This window comes from Netta rufina (genome assembly GCF_964035555.1).
Source record: "Netta rufina genome assembly, chromosome: 2".
Classification (NCBI taxonomy): Eukaryota; Metazoa; Chordata; class Aves; order Anseriformes; family Anatidae; genus Netta; species Netta rufina.
In genome coordinates this window covers 95,662,946-95,684,408 of record NC_140124.1, presented here as the reverse complement: position 1 = coordinate 95,684,408, position 21,463 = coordinate 95,662,946, and the positions used below count along the sequence as shown (strand labels likewise).

Below are 21,463 nucleotides of genomic sequence, written 5' to 3'. Positions count from 1 at the left end.
TCCAGTGTCGATATTTAGTGCTAATCATTTGATAACCCTCCATCTCTGGTGTCCAGACATTTAGGAATTGAACTCAGCGCAGAATTCAGAGGTATCTGGGGCAGGTTTATGGTTTATTCATGTTGTGCACAAGAACTTAAAGAATTGTAGGATTTATATGGAGTGAACAGACAGCGTTGTTCTAAGCAGTCTTACCTACCTGAAGTACTTCCATGGCTGCACTCAATCTGCAGCATCCCCCAAAAGTGTAACTTTAGAACACCCATTCTTTCGGTTGTACTTCAGTAATATTTGTTGATCATTAGTAAAACAAATCACCAGGCTACACAAACCAGATTGTAGAGATAATGACATTTTCTTTTAGCCCTTTCAACCTCAAATACTCTTACATTCTGTGAAAATACAATTAAATCATATTTCATGTTCTAACAAACTTGAATATTCATCTTATTTTTCACCATGTTTGTAAAACTTGTGAATATTGTGTTCCAGCAAACTGCATTGCATTGGAGTGCCTACTACAATAACCCAGAGCACGTGAAACTTCTCATAAAACATGACTCAAATATTGGAATCCCTGATATTGAAGGAAAAATCCCACTTCACTGGGCAGCTAACAACAAAGACCCTAGCGCGATTCACACGGTGAAATGTATTCTGGTAAGAAAATCTATTATGGCTTTTTGCTATTCATTACTTAATGTGATAAAAACACTTTTGCTTTCTTGAAATTTTTCATTCAAGTCCACTAGCTCTTTGAGAATTGAATCATTTGCTTTTTCTCATATTGATATTTTTTAAAGAAGTCGTCTTAGATCTGTTTGCTATATTGACGGGAGGTTCTTCGGAGTTCTATAGGTGAATATCTTTGCTCTAAATCATGGTTTATGTATATTCTTTTAATTAGCTTGATGCGTTTAACTGTTCATTTTGTGGGGGAGAGAGGGAGGAAGGGACTTCAAGTTCTCCTTGGTAAAATGTCCAAGTCGTATTACCCATCTCAGTTACATCTTTCATGGTGAATTCTATGTTGTGTGTCTTGTCTTTGTTATTTGAAAGTTTATTGCTAGTTAAATGTAGTGGAATATCAGATCTCGTCTGTTGTGTAGAACTCTAGGAAACAGTTGGTCATTCATCAGTCAGCCCTTGATCAGTTTATTGAGGGACTTTCCAAATATTTCTTCTGTGCAGATTAAATAATCTTTCCTTGATAGCAGATTTTCTAGTTTCATTTCCTATACTGCTATAATAAGTACATTGAAATCATGTCCTTAGCTTGATATCCACCTCTATTTTTGTTCTTTGTAAAATCTCTGAATTCACCAGCATGGAAAGATACAGAAGTCTCAGTTAAATTTTCCTCTCATACTACAACAATCTCCCTATACCTCTGTCTTTCAAATAACTTTCGTAACTAGACACGCACTGGTTGTAAGCTAACTATAATGACTTCTGTATCTGTTTCAACCTGCCTGAAAGCAGATACAGACTGCTGGATTGAAATTTAGACTTTTCCAAACCTTAGATAGTCAAGATAAATGTCTTCAGGAGTTGCAGTGGATTGGCCCCAGCCAACAAAACACCCACAGAGCCACTTGCTCGCTCCCCTCCTGTGAAATGGGGAGAAAATAGGAGGAAGGCAAGACGACTCATGGATCCAGGTGATGCCAGTTTAGTAGGGAAATCAAAAGCTACATGCTCAAGCAAAGCCTAAAAAGGGATTTACTCACTATTCTCCGTCAGCAGGTAGAAGTCAGTCGCTTCCTAGAAAGTAGTTCTTCACCATGCTTAACAGTTGCTTGGGAAGACAAAATATAACCATGAAATCTCCCCCTTCCTTCTTCTTTCCCTGAGCCTTTTTTGCTGAGCATGATGTTATATGGTAAGGAATTGGGGTCAGCTGTGTCCCCTCCCAACCTCTTGCTCACCCCCAGCTTCCTCACTGAGAGAAGACAGTGAGCGGGGCAGGGTAGAGTGTGAAAGAAAAAGCCTTGTCACTGTGCAAGCACTGGTAAGTAACAGCCATACATTGGTGTTTTATCAACACTATTTGAATTGCTAATACAAAGCCTAGCACCATACCTAAGCACCTAAGGAAGCTAGCTGGATCCCACCCAGGCATGCTACGAAAGTTCAAAAATATTTATCAACTTTCTCAAGGTGTTCTCAGAGATTCTTTTTAGGTAATCAAGAATCCTGACCATGCTAAAGTGTTTATTTTTTTATTTCTTTCCCCCTTTGACAGCTAAAAGAGCATATTCTTGTTTCTCTCTAGTCTTTTTCTGTGCATCAGCTGAATTGTTTCTATTCCACCTGTATAAGCTAATTGATGGGAGTGGTATATTACAAGTTAAAATGAAGTAGTAATTAGCTTACAGGATATCCTGTGAAAGTTGATGATTCGGAAGCATTGTTAGTAGGTAATCTATCTGTAGATTGAGTTTGGTGTTAAGTATAAATACTTTTTTTTTTTTTTTTGGTGAGGTCTCCAAGTCTAATCCTTTAGTATGGTCTTGTCATCTCTCCAAACAGATGCGGTTTTCTTACTTACCTTTATAGATACCTACATAGCAGTGTTAAGTCAACACAGTTAAAGCAGAGCTCACAATCCTCCCTGACTTTCCAAGTTATTTTTCATCATATTACCCAGCTCCAGATCTATTGCCCAAGCATTACCTTTGGTTCTCATTCCTCCCCCAGTCTTCACATCCAGGTTAACTCTGAAGTCTCTCAAATTCTTCCTGTATGTTTCTAATACATACAAACACACAGTTCAATTTCTGTCACCTTGTGTCTTAAATTCACAGAATACTTACATAATGGCATTTCTAAATTCACTAGGACAGTCTTGTAGTAGTAGTAGTGCAAAAGGCCTGTGGCAATGCTATTGTTGCTCTCCATTTTTTGTCACATCCAACACAAACTAGCTGTCTTTGCTTTCATCATAGAGTGCTGTAAGCTGTAAACTCTGTGCTGTTGCTCAAATAGCAGTTGGATATTGATGTCTCCTGCTGGTCAACCTGCATTGGCAGTCTTAGTTGGTTGACCAAGTTATAAAAAAAAAAAAATAGCATTGCTGTTGTTTCTGTCACGTTATCTTTAACATCGTGGAAGAATTCCACAGAAAAAATATTTTTCTCTAATGTCCTACCCAGAGTTGTGTAGCACTGCTTTACAAAACCTTGACAAAAATTAAGCTGCTGGTTTTATTGAAGCCATAGTCTATGACACTGAAAAATACTGTCTTGATTTTCTGTGCTCTGCCATCTGTGTGCATCCCTTTGTTGTCACCTGGTTTTAAATTCCTGGTAAGGAATGTCGTTCTGTTTCATATTTGTACAGTAGTTGCATCATCAGGATCGTAAAAATAAACGATGATGAAAAGAGCTCAACTGAATGCTGAAAAAGTAAGTTTAGTTTGCATGGGTGGCAGTTATGCACAATTGGCTACGCCTAATATTGAAATCTGTGACATACAGTGAAAATGGAGCCAATGACATGTTTAGGAATTAAACATGCAAAGTAGGGAGAAACTGTAATCTGGAGATCCTCTCATGGTCAAATTCCTTTTCCACCTTTCCAGATTCAGCAGTGCTTGGTTACATGAAAAACGTTGGGAAGATTTAAGGAGAAAAGAACAGAGTAAGGTGCCATTAATATGGTGGAAGCAACTGCTTAGTGCTCTGTCTCTGTTTTATCTCTCTTCTCTTTGTTTATTCTTCATGGTAAGAGACGTGACATTTATTTGTACAACACTTGCCTTTGTTGCCTACATTCCGTTGTTCTAATTGCTGCAGAAAGAATGTGTAGCTTCAGTTTCTTCTGTGCATTGTGCTCAAGATATTAATGTAACGTGACAGCTTAATTATGGCTAGTTTTACAGATAAAGCTCTTATAATGCAGAGAAATTATGCTCTTGAATGCGAGCACAGAGAGGCCTACAAAATTTTTGTTCAAGTGGCCAAAAAGGTCAAAAAACAGGGGTACTTTTAGACTAGAATGTAAATAGTGACTGTCAATAAAAGATTTCTTATCATTTTGGAAGAGTGATACTGTGGAGTACAGGGTATGTTCTGTGAAACACCTGTGGCTTTGAGCCAGGAGTTTTAGGAGTCTTTCATTTAATGTGTCCTTGTACTTTTTGGAAGGTTCAAAAATTAGCTTTCTAGATTACATCAATAAATTATAGGTAAAGAAAATATATTATTTTTTTCCCCGTTTTGTTCATACAGAGGTTTTCCTCTGGTGCAGTTACAGCTGTGCATGTCTTCATTCATTTTTAGTCATTCTCAAAGACTGCTTCGTATTTTCCTGCAGTGGGCTCTATACTCCCCCTGCTGAGCAGTTTGAATAGAGAGAAAATCAGCATAGTAGCAGCTTTCTCTTGAGCAGTATTACAGCTAGGGAAGAGCACAAGACTTCAGTTTACACTGTAATGGCTCAGATAAATGCTTTTGAACGCTTATTAGAATAGTGCTATTCATGCTTGGATTACTGTGGTTTGTGCATACAACAACTTTAACTTTTATTTTGTTTTTAGTTAGAGATTCACATTTATCTACTTCTTATGTTTTTAATAGAAAATCTGTTATTGTGCTAGTGGCTAGATATGGTAATGAACTGCAATATGTTTCAAGTATATAAATTTTTGGTCTCCCAAAACATGGCTAATGCTACTGATTTTAAAAATGACATCCAATTTTTTAGATATGTGACATGGAGAAGATAAATAGTGGCTACATGCAGTGTAGAAAGTTCGTAAATGTTTAACTTCAAAAAAATTAATTAAACATTAGGAAGCTGACATTTTCTGAAAGTAAGACAGCAAGATACAAAGAATCAAGGTTTTGTAAATTAGGTTACTACTGCAGTATTAATGTAGCCAGATTGCATTTAAGAAATGTAACTAACTCCAAATGTATTTATTGTTTAATCTAATAAATAGAACATATAGAAGGTATAGACTTGGTAGATTAATATTGGGGTAGAAACCATATCCTGACTTTTTGCCACTTGATTTACCATTCTCAGTGTTAGGTGTTGATTTTCTATGTAATACTGTATTTCAAATAATGCAAGTGATTTTGTTACATATTTGTGTACTTCATAAAGTCTATAGGAAGAGTTGCAATTAATTTAATGAGAAAAGGATCAAGAACTTGCTTTGCTTCATTAACAAGCTGCACTGATCACAGTCTCTCCCTCCTGTTTCATAAGTATATAGTGGGGCATGGTGTGGCACGGTATTTTCAGGATGATCATTTGTCTCGGTTATCATGGTTTGAGACCCACTCTACTGTTGGAAGTCATTATGGTTTAAAAATCTCAGGACTGTGTTCCTTTTCTCTTTTGCACAGAATTCACACGACTTCGGTGAGTTGTTTTGAATCACTGCAGATAAAACAGCAGACTTGCTCCCAATAGTTTATTTAATCTCTTGTTTTGACATATTACTTCTGCTCTAGATGCTTGGTGTCCTGCATCCTGAATTTCTATTGTTTGGTTTACTGTTTTCTTTAGAGCTACTTTTTTTTTCCTTTTTTTCCTGGAAAACAAGACTTACAGCTAATATTTCATGGGGCTTTATCATATTCTCCAATTGTAGATCTCTGTAGTGCTGAAATGATGTTCATTTGTACCTGTTATTTGCCTGAGAAAGAAAGTCAGGAAGAACAATCTGTTTAGAAAAGAGCTAATGAGAAAAAATCATCGTAATATGAAACTATATACATACAGGCCTTACGTGAAAGTAATCTAGTATATTTTTAAAGAAAATGTGATGAATTCCTATGTTATATGATGATATGACTGATAATGATACTTTTAAAGATTTTGTATGTTCAAAATTAAGGTTGTTACAAGTAGATACATTCATTAGAAGTACTATCCCTTATTTCTATCCTGTTAGCTAGAGACCTTGACATCTCTGGTGGATAGTCATGTAGTTTTAAAATACTAGAAATGTAGTAGTAATGAAAACTGTAAGTTTAACTTGTGCAAAAAGGGGACTGTCCTAGGAGAAAAATATGTAGAATATTTCAAAATATCTCAACTTAGAAAATCAAGTAAGAAGATCCAGTTATTTCCATAAGAGCCTGAGGACTGTCTTTTAAGTATCTATGTAAGGAGTCATTTGCACAGATTGACAATACCACAGGGTATGTACTGAAAATCGGATCTTGTACAATAATTATGTATGTATTTAAATAAAATTCCAGAAGAAATACTTGAAAATAGTTTGTGCTATAAAAAAAACTATTTGGTTGGGGAACTATATTCTACTGAACAAGGATGACTTATCTCTATTGTAAGGCTCAAAAATATCTGTTAAGAGTGTATGGTTTTTCTCTTCATCTTAAGTATTTTTTTAATTATTTTTTTTAAAGGAAGCTGCACCTACAGAATCTCTGCTTAACTGGCAAGACTATGAAGGACGAACTCCCCTTCATTTTGCTGTTGCTGATGGGAATGTGGCAGTTGTTGATGTTCTGACCTCCTATGAAGGCTGCAATGTGACATCTTATGACAACTTGTTTCGAACTCCTCTTCACTGGGCAGCCTTACTTGGTAAGCTGGACATTGCTGGTTGTTTAGTTATTAATTGATTATGGTGTTTAATCTTTGTATCTGTTTTTTATTTAATTCCAGCATTGCATTATGCTAACTAATCTCTTAGAACAATAATATTTGGTTTCTGCTAGACCATTATTAGCAGTTTGTGTGTAGAATGTTGGTTTTCTTTAGCTCCCTATTCTCCAAAGCATTGTAAAATGCATTCTTTCAACAGGCTATATATATTCATGATTTAGTAACAATTAGAGTGTGTGAGATGTTCTTGCGTGTTCATGGGTAAAAAACTGTTTTGTTAGGAAACTGGGACTGAAAAAAAAATGGTACTCTAGAGCAGGACCTCCAAAGAGGTATGTGTACACCCCAGGCTGTACCTAAGACACTGCACTGAGGTGCATGAAAAAAAAACATCAGAACTTCTATTTATACTTTTTTTTTTTTTTCAGATAAAAAAACAGAAAAATCAAACCTTCCTAATTTTTTGTATGAATTGACACTGACACCCTTACTCAGTCTGTGTGTCAGACAGTCGTGTACAACTTGCGGGGTGTCCTGAGAGAAGAGTTGGCTCTCCACAATGCAGAGGGGTTGATGTGGTGTCCTCACCTGTTCATTTGCTTTCAGCATATCGTGATGCATTGCAGTTTGCATGTACCCAGTTAAGTAGTTTTACAGGTTATAACATCTAGTTTTTAGTGAACTACCACTCATAAAATAAACAAGTGACTTTAAAAGATACCTGCAAAGTAACTGTGGGTAATACTGACAATGCCAATACAAGCAAACGTAAAGAAAATGGCAGAGTTGATGGTTCTCTTATTCATGGGACTCTCCATCAGCCACTTTTTGAGGTAAAAACAATGACAATCTAATTAAATCTGACAATAAGTTGTCAAAAAAATTACTAGTTATCAATAAGACTATAATATCAATAAGACTTATCAAAGTCTATAAAGTTATCAATAAGAATATAACAGATAATATTTTGGGGGTAATAGTACCCCCCAAAATTACCAGTTATCAATAAGACTATTTGACATATGGATTGACATCCACTATAGTTAACAATAAACCTCGCCCTAGGTGCCTTGAGAAATTAACTAATGGTCGTATGAAGCCATCATGATTAGCAAGACGTTTAAAAGCATCAAGAACATGAAGAACATGAAAGCAAACCTTTACGTTTTTTTTCAGCAGTGTTTCAAGTCATGTGACAAACCATCCAGTACTTTACAAAATTTCACTAAACTAAATGATGAATCTTCGGCAACCTTTTTTGTTGTTTGTTGCTTAATAGCGAAAAACAAGCTGCATACCATTGGGGAAACACTTGTTCTGCCTGCAGTGGCAAAAACGGGTAAAATAGTGTGTGGAAAACAATATGGCAACAAACTAAAGTGCATTCCTTCGTCAGCAAATACTGTTGGAAGAAGTATAGAAAACATTGCTGAAGATCTGCAGAAACAGATCCTAGAGCAAATTATGCAGTGTGGGAGGTTTGTGGTACAACCGAATGAAATTACAGATATTTCTAACTGTCTCAGCTTAAGGTATTTGCTAGATTATTCTTCAGTAATGAAGTAGACAAAGAACTACTTTGTGAGTCACTAGAGGGAAGATATACAAGAGAAGATATATTCTCAACGGTAAATGACTTGATAAAAGCAGAGTTTATGGAAAAACTGTGGAACCAGTGACGGGGTGGCTTTTTTGACTGGAATTTAAAAAATGAATTCCAGGGTGAAGTTGCAGAGCTAGCATTGCATGTGATATTCATTCACAGTATCGTTCATAGACAAGCTATTGCAGCAAAGAAGTTGAGGCCAGAAGCACACAAAGTGCTGCAGGATTAATCATCCATGTGATTAATTTTATAAAAACAAGACCTTTAAATAGTGGAATCCTTTACAGTACTTTGTAATGAGTTGGGGAGTGACTGTGAAGATCTTTTGTTCACTGGCTTTCTCATGGCAAAGTGCTTAAAAGACTTGTCAGACTATGATTTGTCAACATCAAATAACCCATTTCTTGAGCCTAACGACTTATCATTCTGGCTTCGTTTCAGCCTCTCCTCCTCCAATGAGGCATTAAAAATCTTGACTGGTGAAAGAATCAGTGGATAAGCTCATCAGTTTCTGTAAAAATTCTAAGGATATTGAACTTACAAGAGCTTTTGACTATCTACTGATTCTTGCTGAGGCAGTATGTTCATTCACCTTACAGAGTCCTTGATTCTGGGGATTGTTTTCTTTCTTTGTGGTATGGTTCAACTACTCAAAGACAATTTCTGTTTCACTTTGAAATGCTGGTGTCTAAGGTGTGTATTGACTATGAAATTACAGGCATAATAATATTGTTTCAGCCCCTTTACCATCTCATTGGCCCTCTGGTGAACCCATTCCAGTTTACGAGCATATTTCCTGTATTTGAAAGCTGAAGAATTGATGCAGGTCTGTAGGTGTGTTGTAACAAGTGCTGAGTAAGCAGGGATAATCTCTTGCCTCTGGGTGTGCTCCTGTTAATGCAACCCAGAATACTGTTACCTTTCTTTGCTACCAGGACAATGCTGCTTGCTTACATCCAACTTGCTGTCTGCCAGATCCTTTTCTGCAGAGTTGCTTACCTGATGCAAAGTGCAGGGCTTTTCACAGAATCACAGAATCACACAATTTTCTAGGTTGGAAGAGACCTCAAGGTCATCGAGTCCAACCTCTGACCTAACGCTAGCAGTCCCCACTAAACCATTTCCCTAAGCTCTACATCTAAACGTCTTTTGAAGACTTCCAGGGATGGTGACTCCACCACTTCCCTGGGCAGCCTGTTCCAGTGCCTCACAACCCTTTCAGTGAAGAAGTTCTTCCTAACATCTAACCTAAAACTCCCCTGGCTCAACTTAAGCCCATTCCCCCTCGTCCTGTCACCAGGCACGTGGGAGAACAGGCCAACCCCCACCTCGCTACAGCCTCCCTTGAGGTACCCATAGAGAGCAATAAGGTCGCCCCTGAGCCTCCTCTTCTCCAGGCTGAACAAGCCCAGCTCCCTCAGCCGCTCCTCGTAGGACTTGTTCTCCAGGCCCCTCACCAGCTTCGTCGCCCTTCTCTGCACCCGCTCAAGCACCTCGATGTCCTTCTTGTAGCGAGGGGCCCAAAACTGAACACAGTACTTGAGGTGCGGCCTCACCAGAGCTGAGTACAGGGGGATGATCACCTCCCTAGCCCTGCTGGTCACACTGTTCCTGATACAAGCCAGGATGCTGTTGGCCTTCTTGGCCACCTGAGCACACTGCTGGCTCATATTCAGCCGACTATCCACCATCACTCCCAGGTCCTTCTCTGCCTGGCAGCTCTCCAACCATTCCTCTCCCAGTCTGTAGCTCTGCTTGGGGTTATTGCGCCCCAGGTGCAGGACCCGGCACTTGGCCTTGTTGAACTTTCATTTGTCCTTGCTGAATTTAGGTAAGTAACATCTGCAGATCTCCCTCCTTTCACAGATCCAGTCCCTTTATCATCAAAGGCAATCTGACTGGTCAGGTATGACCTTCTTGGTCTGTTCTCTAAGCAGCCAGTCCTGGGAGACCTTCTTTGGGAATACTGAGGACAGGAAGGCCTTGAGTACCTCCACCTCATCTCTGTCTGCTCTCACTAAATTGCCCACATTTTCCTCGCGCAGCCTCTTACCAGCAGTGTAGAGGCAGAAGCTCAACTCCATTTGAGTTTTGTGTTTCCTGACACCATCCCTATGTGCCCAAGCGATGTTTTAAAGCTTCTTCTTAGTAGCCTGTCACTTCTTCCACCTCCTGTATAGCCTTTTTGCATCTGATTTCTGTCACAGGTTCCATGCTTAGTCAAGTTAGTCTTCTATCGTGTCTATTTGATTTCTTAAATATTGGCATGTACTATTCTAGAACATGGAGGAAGCTGTCCTTAAATACTTAACAACATTCGTGAGCTCCTTTTCTCTTCACAGCTGCCTCCATGGCTTCCCAGCTACCAGCTTACTGTATAAACTGAAACATGCTTGCCTGAAGTCTGGGACACTACTGTCTTTCCTCGTTTCCCTCAGGATCTTGAACTCTGCAATTTCATGGTCACTACAGCTAAGGCTACTACTGAATGTCACATCCCTAGCCAGTTTTTGCTTCTTCATGAATAGCCCACCTATCAATGTGGTCCTCTGATTGGCCTGGAGAGAGCAGTACTGCTGTCTTCCTCCCAAAACTCCTTAATGTGATGACACTAATACTTAACTGAATTCCTTCTGCAGGCAAGGACACCATCTTCTGCTGCCCCAGCCTTAGCCAGAAGGAGTGGACTCTCCCTGCAGGCTAAGACATTCTCTCTCTGGAAGGGATCTAGTTAGGGATCTCTGTTAGGGTCTGGTCCTCTGTGTGCCAGGGGTAATAATTATGATTGCTTTGGGGGACCATGACCAGCATTGTGGAGCGCTTGTACGTGTCCATCAGCAGAATTTCCAGCCCTGACTGCTCAGCCTTCTGTGCAGATTGCTGTGGAAACTACTGCTTACTAGGACATTAATTTTTAGATTTTCAGAGCTGAGGCCTAGGCCTGGCTGTTATAGAAGCCTCTCCCTAATATTAGTTGAATGGGTGCTTTACACCCACTAGTCAAGAGTCATCTGAAGTCTGATGGGTCAGAGAGTCCGACTGGCAAAGTGTCAGAGCACTCCTTGAACAGCCGATGGGTCCTTAAACAGTGCTGGAGTTTGCTAGAAGCTTCTAGAATCTCTCTTTCCCCCTCAGAAGCAGACACCCTGAAGTTCCTAGACAATCTGGAATTGTACTCGAGCTTCTACTGTGTAAACGGTTTCTTTGTTACCTACTTCAGTTTGCAGCACACAAGCAAGTCATCCACAGCAAGCCCCAGCTCACAGCAGGCCCCATTTGCTGAGGGTCCATAGGGCCTTATATCATTGGCTGTATTATTATTTTTCTTCCTAGTTATACTGCTTTCTTGTTATGAAAAATAGAAAAAAAAAAAAAGATCAAGTTTGACTTGAGTTAGCAGGAAATCTTGCTCAATTCTACTAGTGTCCTCTTTAAGAGGCACTAAATGAGGTGGCCCTCATGAGAGAGGGAAGGAAATATTATTGCAAAGGCAAAAAATAATGGCAAAAATTACTCCAGCTCCTCCCCAAAACATGATCAGTTAGTTTTTTTCTCTATTCTCTGCTGTTGCTGATTACTCAGGTAAAATTTATTTCTGTTCACATTACTTCCCTGAGACTCAGACGCTCTGTAAATTATGATGTTACAAGTGTGAATTCTGTGCTCTTTGGTTTTACAGGTTACAAAACTGAATCTTTGCAAAATAGCTAAAAACCTGATTAAATATAAATAGTCTAAATACAGGAAAATGAGCCTCATAAAAAAACAGGCACAAAAATTATAAAAGTTTGAAAATTGACCTCCTCGTTTCCATTCTGCTCAGTGGGGAAAGAAAAAGTAAATTGAATGCTTGATAAAAAAGGAAGACTCTTCCAACATCCTCACTCCCCTTTTAACAGACTTTAGCCCCGTGATCCTTTGGGACGCTACTGACAAAAAATGCCAAGGAAAGAATCAAGTTGCTCAGTGGAATGAGTTATTGCAACTCCAGTGACAATATGCATGTAGTTTGTTTATGTTTGCTTGATTGCTTGTTTTTAAGTTCTCAAATTTGCATTTGCATTCAAGTTGGTGTATTGAATTTCCACAGAGAAATTGTGAAACGTTTTAAGTGTCCTCAGATCAGTCCCCCAAAGAAAGAGTCATTATCACTTGTTTCTGTCCAAGAAGCAGTATTTATCGTGTTTTGAAATCGATTGTGTTTTAAGAGAGAATTTTGTCTGTTGGAAAAAAAAAAAAAAAAAGATTGTCTAATCAATGTGGGATAAAGGGGGAAGACGTGCCAAGACCACCAGAGTGTTTGCGAACTCGATGAGGTGGCATATGCCCATGAGGAACTTCTTACTGGTAAATTATGATTAATTTTTAGGGTTCTTTTTTGAGTTAAATGCTAGATGTTTTATATAGATCTCAAAGAGTCTATGGTGTTATTAAATGGTCTTAATAGTAGGAGTTTCTTTTGTATTGCGGGGATGCATTGCAAATATTCTGTTAAAGGTGGTGGCTTGCTGGGTTGTGTGTACCTCATGGTATTGTTGTTCCTGTTATTTCTCAATTTGTGAAGGTACATGGAAGTCTCACACAAGTTGCATCTCTTCTAAATAAAAGTATTACAGTTCTTGACCTCAAGAATGAAGTTTCAGAGTTCACCTGGGAAAATCTAGAAATTAATGTTGTAGTAAGATGTATCTTTGCACCAGTTTATTTACTGATGCACCAAGTATAACTCTTTTTTTCAACCCCCCTCAAGTCTTTCTTCTCATAGATGATTTAGGTCCTGTCCTCATTACAGAGTTCAGTTGCCATTTTTCTATTCATGTACTGAAAGTTTAGACAACTTTTTTCCAGTTTCTTTACTCCTGCGGTTTTCCTGCTGTGATTGCACTCAGAACCAACTTCTTTCAGTGCATCCGTTTAATAGTCCTGAGATGGGAAGATCATAAGAATGTTACGTCTCTTCTCTATAGTGTTTTTTTTTGGGTAGGAAGAGACAGAGGGTGTGGTGTTGTGTTTCCAGGTTCCTCTTCATTGCTGAAAGGAAAGAAGAACTTTCCTGTACACCCTAAAGCTATTGGTTCCATGTCCTTCAGGAAAAAAAGAAAAAAAAAATCCCAAATGCCTATTCATCCTTTTTGACCCAAGCTGACCATTTTCTCTCATTTCTGATCCTTCTATACATACAAGGTCTGAAAGCGCTATTCTGCAAAAGAAAGCTTGTCTAGCCCTCCACCTCTTAGGTTTTGAAAAGCTGCGTACTACATCTGTTACACAGCTACATTCTCTTACCATCATTTTCATTAAGTAGTTTACTGCTAGTAGAAATCTTTACCTATTCTTTTCTTCATTTAGACCAACATAATTTATGTCAATTGTGCAAAAGTAACATAATGCAAATTTGACTGTTTTGCTCTCACACAAGATACTGGGAGACTAATCCTGTAAAGTCAGATTATCTTTATTTATTTATTTATTTGCCTTACAGTATATTCATTAAAATATAAAATTATCAAGATATTCTGCGAGCTAAACATGCCTGCAGAAGAAAGCATATAAAAGAGGATCAGTTGATTTTAATGGTAATATACTATATTGGGTCTTTGTTTTCCTGTCTGTGGATATACACTTTTACTTGAAATTTTGTATGAATAAAACCTGAATGAAGAATCCACGCTTGGATGATGGACAAATGGACATCACTATTAGTCTGTGCTGGCTTTTCTGCTTCTGACAGGCTGTCAGTCAAATGCAGCATCTCAGCTGAATCATCAGAAGCTTTTTCTGGACCTACTCACTTCATTCATTATAATATTAATATTGCACTTTTCTGACCAGCTAATGCTGGTTTCTTTTTTTTAAAGAAGTGCTCTAATGCTGTCTTTTGAAAGAAGTATAAAATCTTCTGGAGACACGTTCCTAGTCATTGGTCATTCTGATTTGTAGGCGCCTCTCAGAAGTGAGGGTACAGAATATGGAACTGGAATGCTCTTGGGAATAAGGTGCATGCCAGGCTTAACAGTACAAATATGAAGTCTTATGATTCCCTCTTAGTGTTTAGACCATTGTGGCTACAAAACAAACATTATTTATTGAAGTCTGTTCTTTTTCTTCTAATTTTTTCTAATAGGGAAGTGTTTAACTTCAGGGTTTGGTAAATACTTGTTATTATTATGTTTTTCTCAGGTCATGCTCAGATTGTCCATCTATTACTAGAAAGAAATAAGTTTGGAACTATCCCATCTGATAGCCAAGGTGCAACTCCTCTACATTATGCGGCACAGAGCAACTTTGCTGTAAGTAGTGCATGCCCTAAATGTAAAGTAAGTGTATTTTGCTGATATATTTACGGTGTAACAAAGCATTTGGATTGTTTTTGAAGTCAACATCAGCACAAGCCTAATTCAGAGTTTTCCTAGTAATTATATGAACACGTTTAATTTTAAATTATTAAAAATAGATTTAAAAATTTGCTTTACAAACAAAGCCCCTTGGTTTATATGCTTGCGTCAGAGCACATGATACTCACCTTGGTACTTCAGTGGAAAGCAGAATGACACCTACTATTTTACAGTGCTTTTGTTTTTTTAAGGCTGATTTCAGCAAAATCCAAACAGTTATAAGGTATCTAGAGGAAGATCACCCCTATAAGAATTCGCACAGCTGCTTCAGAAACAGCCAAACCAGACTTTGACTGCAAAAAAGTGATTAATATTTGCTATTATAAATGTTGCTGTTGTCTCATAAAGCATGGGTAAAGAGCAACAACTCTTGTCACAATTCCTTATGATCACCACATTTTTAAAAGTTCAGTGTTGAGACCAAAAAAAGGCTAAAAAGAAAATTGGTTTCTTAGGCAGCCCAATCCTCATATTTTGGTAGACTATGTAATTTTGTCCAGAGCACGATCAGATACGGTAGAGCTAAGTAAAAAAAAAAAAAAAAAAAAAAAAAGCCAGGAGTTTAACAACTGCTGGTCATAGGTGTTGTAGAAGTAGTTCTTAAGCACTGGAAGCTAGGAGGGCTTTTTTCACAATGAGCTGTCACTCATAGTGAGATTATGCCATGCATAGTAAGTTAACAGCTCCAGTCTAAGTTTTCTTCAGTTATATTGTTCATAATCTCCTATTACAAAAGAGGTTATCTAGTGCCTAATTAATGTAGTTATATAGTTTATATTGCACCATTTTCTTAACAGGGGTACTAATTTTGGTCTTTTTTGCCACCAACATGTTGTTTTTCATAAAACAAGTAAATTTTTAGTATCTTTGTATCTTGAATGGTTTTCAGAAGAACTACTGCAAGAGGCAGCTGACCAAGGTATGTTAATACTACAGCTGTCAGGCCTCTGTTTCCTTGTGAAAACAACATGGCTTTTTTTTTCTTCATTTTGAAGGTGGTCTAAGTAAAAACATGTGGAATTGTGTTGTTTTATTTTGTTTTATTTTTTTTTTAATTTAGACTTTCACTGGAGCACATCTTATTTGTAATTCATGCATTTTCACAGAATGTTTAAATGATGCTGACTATTGTCCATTATTATGATGTGGAATGTACAGTTTGGGTCTGACTCACATACCTGAAATATTTATGCTGTAAAAGCCTTTCTCTCTAGTCTGAATCAGACTCCTAGAGTCAGACTCTTAAACTGGGAAAGATCTATGGGAAAGATAGAATGTTTTTATTTACAACCTGGTGATTATCCCTGTATGCTTTTATCTTTTTTTTTTTTTCTCTCTTTTTTTTTTTTCCTGTATTGATACATTCCTACAAAATAATTTTTCATACTGGCTTTATTTCTCTAGACTTATTTAATTGTGTGAAACGTTTTCATCATGTTACTGCTTTTTGATCCCACCAGCCAGAGAAACTTCTGGGTTTTATGTGGAAGCAGAATAGGTGATGGAATCAGACATTCTTTTGAAATCTTGTGTACTTACAATGAATTTACTGTTTCCCATCTTACATGAAGAACGAAACAGGAGGGTCTCACACAGATATACAAGCCTCTGCTGGCTGATGATGTGATCCAGGCATCGTTATTGATGCATGCCTCAAATGTCTGGAGCTTCTCTCTCCCCACACCTTTTTTTTTTTCCTATTACATAAGAATCCTAGAGCAATTCCCACCACTGCATTCCATATACATGGTCAAACAACTGAGTGGAGACACATCCATGTTTGTTTTGGCAGTAGCATCCATATATTTATGATTTGAGAGCCACATTATTCTTCTGTTCAAGCTGCCAAAGTTTGGATAGGCGTGGTTTGTTTCTCCATTAAAGATGTTTCTTTGTCCATAGCAAGAAGAAGAAAGTTTGATCTTCTCTGTTTATTGTAAATGTTTTGGTTGCTCTCAGTTTTACTGAATTCAATATCTTCTTCTTTGTTGTTTTTCCTCAGGTTATGTACTCACTCTATGACCTTTAGTCCTTTTTTTTTTTTTTTTTTTTTTTTTTAGACTGAAGAGACTTAGCTGGCAATTAATTTAGGTGAAGCATTTATTCTTTAGACTAACTTATCCCCAATGATTATAGAAGAAATAGCTATAAGAAGAAAAATTTCCCAAGATAAGCACCCAAATAGGCTGCCCAAAGGTTACACGTCCTTTGTATCCCACAGAAGATCCAAATTGACATCTTTTTTTTTGGGGGGGGGTTCTGAATTTCATGTGTGAAGGCAGGTGTTCTAATACTATTCATCTTAGTATGCAGAATGCAGGATTAAATTTTATTTTTATTATTTTTATGGAGATGTCCAAGAAAATAGGTATTTCACTTTATGCTTGTATAGATTTACCACTAAGTGAAATGTGCATACCCATGTCTTGTTTTTGAATGTTTAGTAATTTGCAGTTTCTTGATAGCACAGGATGAAAGGATCCAGGTTTACTTCTCTCCTTTACTGTTGTTTTTCAGCTTTGTTGTTTTTTATTCTGTTTTCTCCACATTTTTAACAGAGGTAAAACACATGATTTTTCATGACAAAATACATGTAGGATTATAATGATTTAATATGTTTATTTTTTGATTTCTTGACATTCCCATACTAATTTCACTCCATTTTGGTTTCCAAGCTGAGATAACTTCAGTTTGGAAAATAACTCTTACAACGGTATGGGATTTTCTTTCACTCTTTCCCATTAAAAATTCTAGGAAAAAAAAAAGCGTAGTTAAAAGAAAGGTTGATTTGCTAAAACTTAATGGAAAAATAATATTACTTATTTATGCTTGAAGAATGTGTGCCTTAGTGTTGAAAAGGTCCAGCCTTCTTACAGCTTTTCACTTTGCAGGATATCAAGCAGAGCAGAGTTCTGGTAGGGTGCTGAGTTGTTAGCCTAATGAGTCGCCGATTGTATCTGAGGTGTAGCGGTGGTCAATGTGAGTACACAAAGCTATAAACCCATGCTGTTCTGTGTGGAAGGCTTAACGCTTACATTCCTCATTATTTCTGGCTGCACCTTTTTACAGTAAACTGGGAGTTCAGATATGGACCCAAATTCACAAAGATGTTAGGATCTTAAGTCACGTTAACATAAAGGAGAAATTTCTTGTTTCTTTAGAGAGATGAAATTATAAATAGTAATTAAAAAAATTCAACTGATCAGTTGGACTTAGCCTCTTAAACACCTTCATGATTCTGGCTTTAGCATTTGAGCCAGGGCTTTATTATAGCCAAGGAATTCTCATTCTACACAGGGCAGTGATGGAGCTCTTTCGTGGTCACATGAAGGAAAGGATAAAATAGTGCTAACACTAAAATAAAAATATAAAATAAAATCTAATAAAATAACAAATCCCACTTTTTTCCAGATTTTAGTCATCACTCACTGTTTATAAGTGTTTACCAACTTTTAGATACACAGCATTTATAAGCCATGAGATAGAAAAGGCAAAACCTTCCCCAATTCTTTTTCTTCCAGCAGTGATTTCCTCACCCTTAGTGTACTGTGAGGCTGATTAAGAATTTAGCAGAAGGTTAAGAAGGTAGATTTGTTTGCTGAGAGCTTAACACAAAGACAGCATTTGAAGAAATAATTATTTAAATCAATCTCTTTAATTTAAAGAGAGATTTTAGTCTGATATTTATATTGGAAAATCTCAAGTGGTCACAAGTGTAAAGAATTTCTTAATTAGTTTTTTACTTACAACATTTCGGTAATTAGTAACATAATATAATTGAATATTAGGAAATGTGTCTATATTTCTCCTAAAGTCCTGTTTTGTTTTGCTGTGTTGTTTTTTTTTGTTTGTTTGTGGTTGTTTTTTTTTTTTTTTTTTGAGTGGTCAGATTTTGAGAGTTAAGCTAAAATATTTGCATGTGTAGTCATTCAGGTTTAAAGCAAAAAAAAATGGCAGAGAGATATTCTGAAAGACAATTATTTTAGCATCATAGTATTACAGTAATATTATGATAAGCCAATAATATTTTTCCCATTTCCCATAGCTTTCTTCACAGTGACAGCAGTGTCTTGCACTCCCTTATGATGAACACATGATATTTGACACTAAAAAGAAAAGAGTATAAAATAAATGACAGTGTTAAACTCACAGTTAAAGATGTGGCTATGAATGTTGAAGAGGAAAAGGGCGTAGTAGAAAGTAAAATGCTTCTGTTGATCTATGAGTCTATATAAACATAAAAAGGAAAAAGGAAGCTTTTGATTTGCTTCATAAACAGTCAAATGAGGCACAATAGTTTCTTGTTGTTACAGATTCCTTTTAATGTTAATTTCAATAGTATGTCTTTTCAGGAAACAGTTGAAGTATTTTTGAAACATCCGTCTGTAAAAGATGACTCAGATCTTGAGGGCCGAACATCCTTCATGTGGGCAGCTGGGAAAGGCAGTGACGACGTCATTAGGACTATGCTGAGTTTGAAACTGGATATTGATATCAATATGACAGACAAATATGCTGGCACAGGTAAGATGCCTTTCACTAAAGAGCCACTGGATGGTTCCAGTTAGTGTAATTTCCACCAAATAACATTGTTAGGATCTATAGTAATCTTTTCTTAGATACATTGCTTAATCCTCAAAATGTTTCTGCATTAGTTTAATCACATATGTGAGTTACATCTTTGCCTTATTGTGGGAAGGAAACAAATTGTGTCTGTGCAGATTGGACCAGTTCATTTAAAACACAGCAAGAAGAGGAAATGTATTGTTGTGTTGCTATTTAGTAAATCTGTAATCATGTGGAAGGACGAGCTATTCTGTATTTTGAAGAATAAAATGAAATGGAATTACATAAAAAGCTCTACCTGTAAATGCCTGTTAAAAACCTTGATTTATTTGTCATTGTTAACCTTGAAACAATATACAACAAACTAACCAGTGAAGAGGCTGAACTATCATCATGAAAATCACTGAGTGCACATAGCTATGTGTAGAGATAGTGTAATAAAAATGAGAGCTATTGCACTTCTTTTGTTCAATCAAGAGGTTAAACTTGGCAATGCCCAAGTTTATCACACTATTGTCAGCCCAAAGCAAAAGATAAGGATACAACACAGTGTTTCAGAATTCAAACACACAAGTTATGAAATTCCAAATTTCCAATTGCAAGTGTAAATTTATTTCTTTTAAGGAGGAAAAAAAAAAAAAGTGGTAGAAATATTGTATCTATGCAGTACATTCAAGAAAAACAGAATAACAGTTCTGACAGGGATACAGGTGATGAAGGATAAGTATTTTCAACAATGTTGGAAATAAAAGTAGAACTAGTGGAGCCATATAGTGTGCTGATGACATCTGAATAGGAAAAAAAAAAAAAAAAGAGGAGTGTGGGTATGTTGGGCATAAATTGGTAGCAGCAGTCTGTAAGAGTAACCTGGGTGAGAGGAGTCATGATCTGCCATGTACCAGTCACATCCAGGTCATAAATTTAGAAGTTAAGTGCAAAAATGTGTACTTATGCATAATAAGTACTAAAATGTTAGCCACACTGATAGAGCACATGCTTGTGAATAATATAGTGGAGGATGCTTTCCTGTGTGGACAGTGTTTCTCCTAAAAAGAAAACTAAATCATAAATGTGCAATCAGAGCCATCAAGAATGTGCATTGTAAGATTTGTTTAAATTAATGTTAACATCCTTGTTTTGAAGTGTATTATCAGGTGGCATTATCTTGGCTTCACACACACAAACCAGACCAAGCTGCATGCTTTAGAGAACTTGCAGTGGCAATGTATCCTAAGCAAGAAAAAAAAAAAAAAGGAAAGAAAAGGAAAAAAAGGCAAGTTTAACAGGTTTTCTCTTCAGATCATACAGTTGCTACTATTGAATCACATAAAATTGTAAATAAGTGCAATGTCAGAGTTGCATGGTTCAGCATTTGAAAAACAGCAAGTAAAAACATTACTTTATATTTGAAATGTTTACTTCCTTTGCCTTTAGGGTGATCTTTACGCTGTGAAATACAGTTGTTATAAAGTTCTATTTAAAAATCTGAATCCTAGCTTTCCTTACAAACTAGCACACCAAAGATCAGTCTTTTCAAGTTTTGATGGATTGTAGTTTTTGACTTAAAAATGGTGACAACATCTCTAAAATCTCAATCTTTGTGTCTGATGACTTGACAAGCTACGTACTCGACCATTTTATTTTTGTTTCGTCTTTTATTAGTCCTGCCTGGTTCTGTTCTTCTGTGACAGGTCTCTTTTAAATACCTCACAGTATTTCGGACCTTAAAGAGCAGTAATGTTGTAGTTGCTGTGCAAAGCCTCCTTATAAAGGGGCTTGCTCTTTGCAGACACTACTCAGAGGCCGTGCTGCTGAAATGACTCAGTTGTGGATTTCATGCTTGAATAACTCAGGTGGTTGGTTGTATTATCCTCGAGTCTTACACCTTTTGTAGCGGTGATGTGTAATCACTTTCTAATCTTGATTTTTGTTGTCGGGCTTTTAATCCAAGGAAATTAATGGATTTTCCATTTACTCAAAACTGCCGTTGTGCAGAGCCCGCTAATAGCCTTAAAGTTCAGAGCTGTGCCGTTCTTTGCTTGCTATCGAGCCATCTGAATCTCGCCATTGTGCAAATGTGAACTTTGTTGTAGCAAGCTGTAAACCTACAAGGAAGCCCAGGGCTAAATCACCTTCTGCATGCAGACCTGATATTTTCTGAAGATTCCTAATCCTCCCCAAGTTTTGGCAAGGGCAAAGTAGCGTCGTATCCCAACAGGAAACCATGTAGTAACAGAAAATAATGTGCGTGCCCCTGTGCCTGGGATACAGTTGCTGAGGAGAGTTCAAGTTTGTGTTTTGCTGGCTT

The 21,463-nt window shown here is 37.1% G+C and overlaps 1 protein-coding gene across 1 annotated transcript in view; it reads left to right on the top strand.

Moving 5' to 3' along the window:
• INVS (inversin) overlaps nt 1–21,463 on the top strand; it is an 88,306-nt gene that overhangs the window by 40,239 nt on the left and 26,604 nt on the right. Inside the window, exons 5-8 of the mRNA XM_084282113.1 lie at nt 493–660; nt 6,387–6,567; nt 14,375–14,484; nt 18,942–19,113. Coding sequence (XP_084138239.1) covers nt 493–660; nt 6,387–6,567; nt 14,375–14,484; nt 18,942–19,113 — 631 coding nt within the window. The remainder of the gene's footprint in view (nt 1–492; nt 661–6,386; nt 6,568–14,374; nt 14,485–18,941; nt 19,114–21,463) is intronic.